A 3,379-nucleotide genomic window follows, 5' to 3' on the forward strand; every position below is an offset into this window, starting at 1 on the left:
GAAGGGGATGGTGATCTGCAGCAGGGCCTCCCTGAAGAACTTCTTCCGCACGGTGCTGCTGTCGTAGTCGTATTTCTGCAGGGCGAGTGAGATGGCAGCCTCAGGTCAGTGAGGGCTGGCGGCACTCCCTTGCAGTTTGCCCCAGTCCAAACCCATTTGCATGGGTATGAGCAGGTTCCCCTACCCCTCGCATCCCTCTCCAGCAGGTTCCCGGGTGCCTGAGCCCAGGCAGGAGCCAGCTCCTCCATCACTGTCTGCAGAAGGGGTTTTGGGCCAGTCTGACCCCTGGGTGGCTTTTACAGTGATTCATGTGGTCAGAGGGGACCTGGCTTCTCCAGGTGATTTCCCACTCCCCTGCCCCATATCCCACTAAAATGCATGAAAAACCTCAATACAAAGAAGTATTTCCCCAGAAGACTTTTGTTAAAATTGGTAAGGTCACTCCTGGCCTCTTCCCCAGGCCATTGGAACAAGGCCACTGAAGGCCACCAAAGGCCACCAAAGGCCTTGTTTCCCCCCCAGCCCTCACCTTGAGCACCCTCTCGAGGATGCGCTGGATGGACTTGCACAAGTCGTCTTTGCCCTGCAGCTTCCCCACCTCCTGATGGAGCAGCGTCTCGAATGTGTACACGGCATCGTCCATTTGCTGTGAGCAGAAGCAGGCAGTCAGGGGCACACAAAGAGACCCCCTCCATGGAGGTGGGCAGGGGGCACTGCCACATTGAGATGAGCCTTCACACTGGCAAAGTCCCTGGCATCCCAGCATAGCATCCATGGGCTCCCTCCCTGCTTGGGCTCCAGACCAAAGGGAATGGCCAGAGCCATCACACACCCTCAGCTGAGCACCAGTGACTTGAAGGTCCCTGAGACAGGACACAGCATCCCAGCCAAAGCCCTGCCTCTGCTCCCCAGCCCAGGGGTACACAGGAGGACCCCTCATCCCCATCCCACCTGTCTCATGTGGATCTGGGCCCTCTGCTTGAAAACAGATGTGCTGGAGACATCGAAGCGCTGCTGAAGACCCTCCAGTTTCAGCTGGTCCATCTTCTCGTAGCATGACTGCATCTTCACAGGGTGGAAGGCCAGGTGGGACAGCTTCTCCATGTACTGGGGATAAAACCAAGCTCAGCACGGCAGGACAGCCTTGTGGAGGCTGCGACATGCCACCCCACATGGGCTTCATCCCCATGTCTTTTCTCAGCTCAGGGTCCCCCAGTGCCAACCACACCAAGGACAGCAGTAGGACTGGCTCTACCACCCCCAAGCCCATTGGTCATCACCAGGTCTCACCTCCGCCAGCTTCTCCAGGCCACCTTCATTGACGACGTTCAGGTTCATGTCCGTCACCTCCTTGAAGAACACCTCCCGCACCTCAGCAAAGCCCTGACTCGTGGGGGTCATCAGGGCCTCCAGGATGGAGGAGATGTAGGGCTGGACGTGGTTACGGACGCAGACCTCCGCTTTGGGGAGGACGAACGCTGGGTAGAGAGGGGGGATAAGCATGGTGAGGCTCCTCCTCTGCCCTTCCAGCTCTTCAAATCAGGTCCTAAACCCATCTTAGGGAGGGGGACCTGCAGAAGAGGTCTCCCAGATTTGAAGGATAATGCAAGAGGTTTTCACAGGGGGCTCTTGGTTTATATTGAACCTGCCTCACTGCCTTGCTTGGGGGGCTCACTGCCCACCTTGTCCCCCACCTCCTGGGACAATGCCAATGAGGACATGCACCTTGGCCACTGCAGCTGCTGGCATCTCCCCAGGGGTCCCAGGCCATGCTGGCGGGAGCCACGCTGCACCCCAGGAACAGCCACACCTTGGTGAAACAGCGGTTATGACACGGCAGGAGCCGGTCATAGCCACAGCTACACACACCTCTGTCCCCGCGTCTCCCCACAGGGCTGTACCTCGGATCTTGTTGGCCAAGTGCTCCTTGGAAGTGATGATCTGGTCCATGTCTGTGCGGATGGTGCTCTCCATCTGGGGCCGCTCCTGTTCGCACTTGGCCATCACTTCATCGTACTGGGCCTTGGTCTGCTCATAGACCATCCTATAGACAGCATCTGAGATCTGGCAAGAGAGAGATGGGGTGGTCACCTCCTGCCGTCCCCAGAACCATCACCTCCAGCACCAGATCCCTGCAGGACCTGCCCACGCCTTGACTGGACTCCCCCTCGCAGCCTGGCAGGAGGTTTCCCACACCAGACACCCCCTAGCTGGGTGAGATGAAGCCCCTCATGGTACAGAAGATACTCAAAGTGTTGCCCAAGGGGCACAGAGCTGAGCACTGCCTCCATCAGCCAATGTACCCTAGGCAGGCCTGGGGATGCTGCAGGTCCGGGGATGCTGCAGGCCTGGGGGTGCTGGTAGTCCGGGGATGCCAGTGGTCCAAGAATGCTGGTGGCCTGGGCAGGAGAGCCCCTGACCCCATTTGAAAGCTGTGCCCTGCCCTGCCCTGCCCAGCCTGCCTCAGGTCTCAGGAGACAGTCCCACAAGTGGGATGGAGCTGCTCACTGAGGCTTCATGCTCACTTTGCAGCCAAACACCACAATTTCGGGGCTGGCAGGAGGCAGAGCCTTCCATCCCCTCCCTCCCTTGGGCTTCCCAGTTTTGCAGCTAAGACCGCAGCTATCGAAAAAGCAGCGTTTGTGTGTTTTCAGGCTGCTCCAGTAGCACATTATGAGCCTGGTGGTAATTATCTATCAGCTTTCAAGGTCTGAACAGGCAGTTTTGAAGAGCCCTCAGTCTTTCACAAGGGCTGGGGCTGGATTTAGCCCGCACTGCTCTAAAAATGGCTCACTAAATATAGCCGGGATGGGCTTCACTCCAGGGCTGGGCTTCCTCCTGTTTGCTTCCCTGGCCCCAGGGACGCAGCGGTGCAGGCAGGGATGGGCAGGGCTGCTCGCTGGGGCACAACAAGGAGCTTTAAAAAGCCACAGTGGAGAATAAGGACGGCTTCTTTGGCGGGGAGGCGGGAGATGGGGGGCAATGCTGGCCGTGACAGGCAGGAAAAGCAGCAGGCAGCAAGTCTGGAGGGAAGGGGAGGTGGCAGCGTGGCCCCCAAAGCAGAGGCAATGCAGGCAAGGGGAGGGCAGGCAGTGATGTGTTCCCCCCCAGCCCCATACCTGGATCCAGGTCCGCTGGCGCTCCGGAGCCTTGCCCTTCAGCCGGGGGCCGATGGTGCTCCTCAGCTCGGGGAGCAGCTCCTCCATCACCAGGTTGCTCAGGACCTGCAGAGGCAGGAGGCTTTGGGCACCCTGCTCAGACCATACCCACCCCTACCCCTGCCTCAGTGGTGGGGACATGGGCCCTCACCTGGGTTTCATTGCCACACAGCATGTCCCAGGTGCCGTACTGCTCCTTTGACTGGCGGTACATGCGGATG

General features: G+C 59.1%; 1 protein-coding gene across 1 annotated transcript in view; it reads right to left on the minus strand.

Annotated features, from left to right (window-relative positions):
* The window catches only part of LOC104536124 (niban-like protein 1), a 27,169-nt gene that overhangs the window by 2,036 nt on the left and 21,754 nt on the right, over positions 1 to 3,379 (minus strand). The window contains 7 exon segments of the mRNA XM_010178656.1: positions 1 to 75; positions 530 to 646; positions 952 to 1,107; positions 1,291 to 1,478; positions 1,902 to 2,064; positions 3,120 to 3,224; positions 3,310 to 3,379. The exon segment at positions 1 to 75 is cut by the window's left edge and continues 15 nt beyond it. Coding sequence (XP_010176958.1) covers positions 1 to 75; positions 530 to 646; positions 952 to 1,107; positions 1,291 to 1,478; positions 1,902 to 2,064; positions 3,120 to 3,224; positions 3,310 to 3,379 — 874 coding nt within the window.

This window comes from Mesitornis unicolor, unplaced genomic scaffold, assembly GCF_000695765.1.
Source record: "Mesitornis unicolor isolate BGI_N332 unplaced genomic scaffold, ASM69576v1 scaffold17662, whole genome shotgun sequence".
NCBI lineage: Eukaryota > Metazoa > Chordata > Aves > Mesitornithiformes > Mesitornithidae > Mesitornis > Mesitornis unicolor.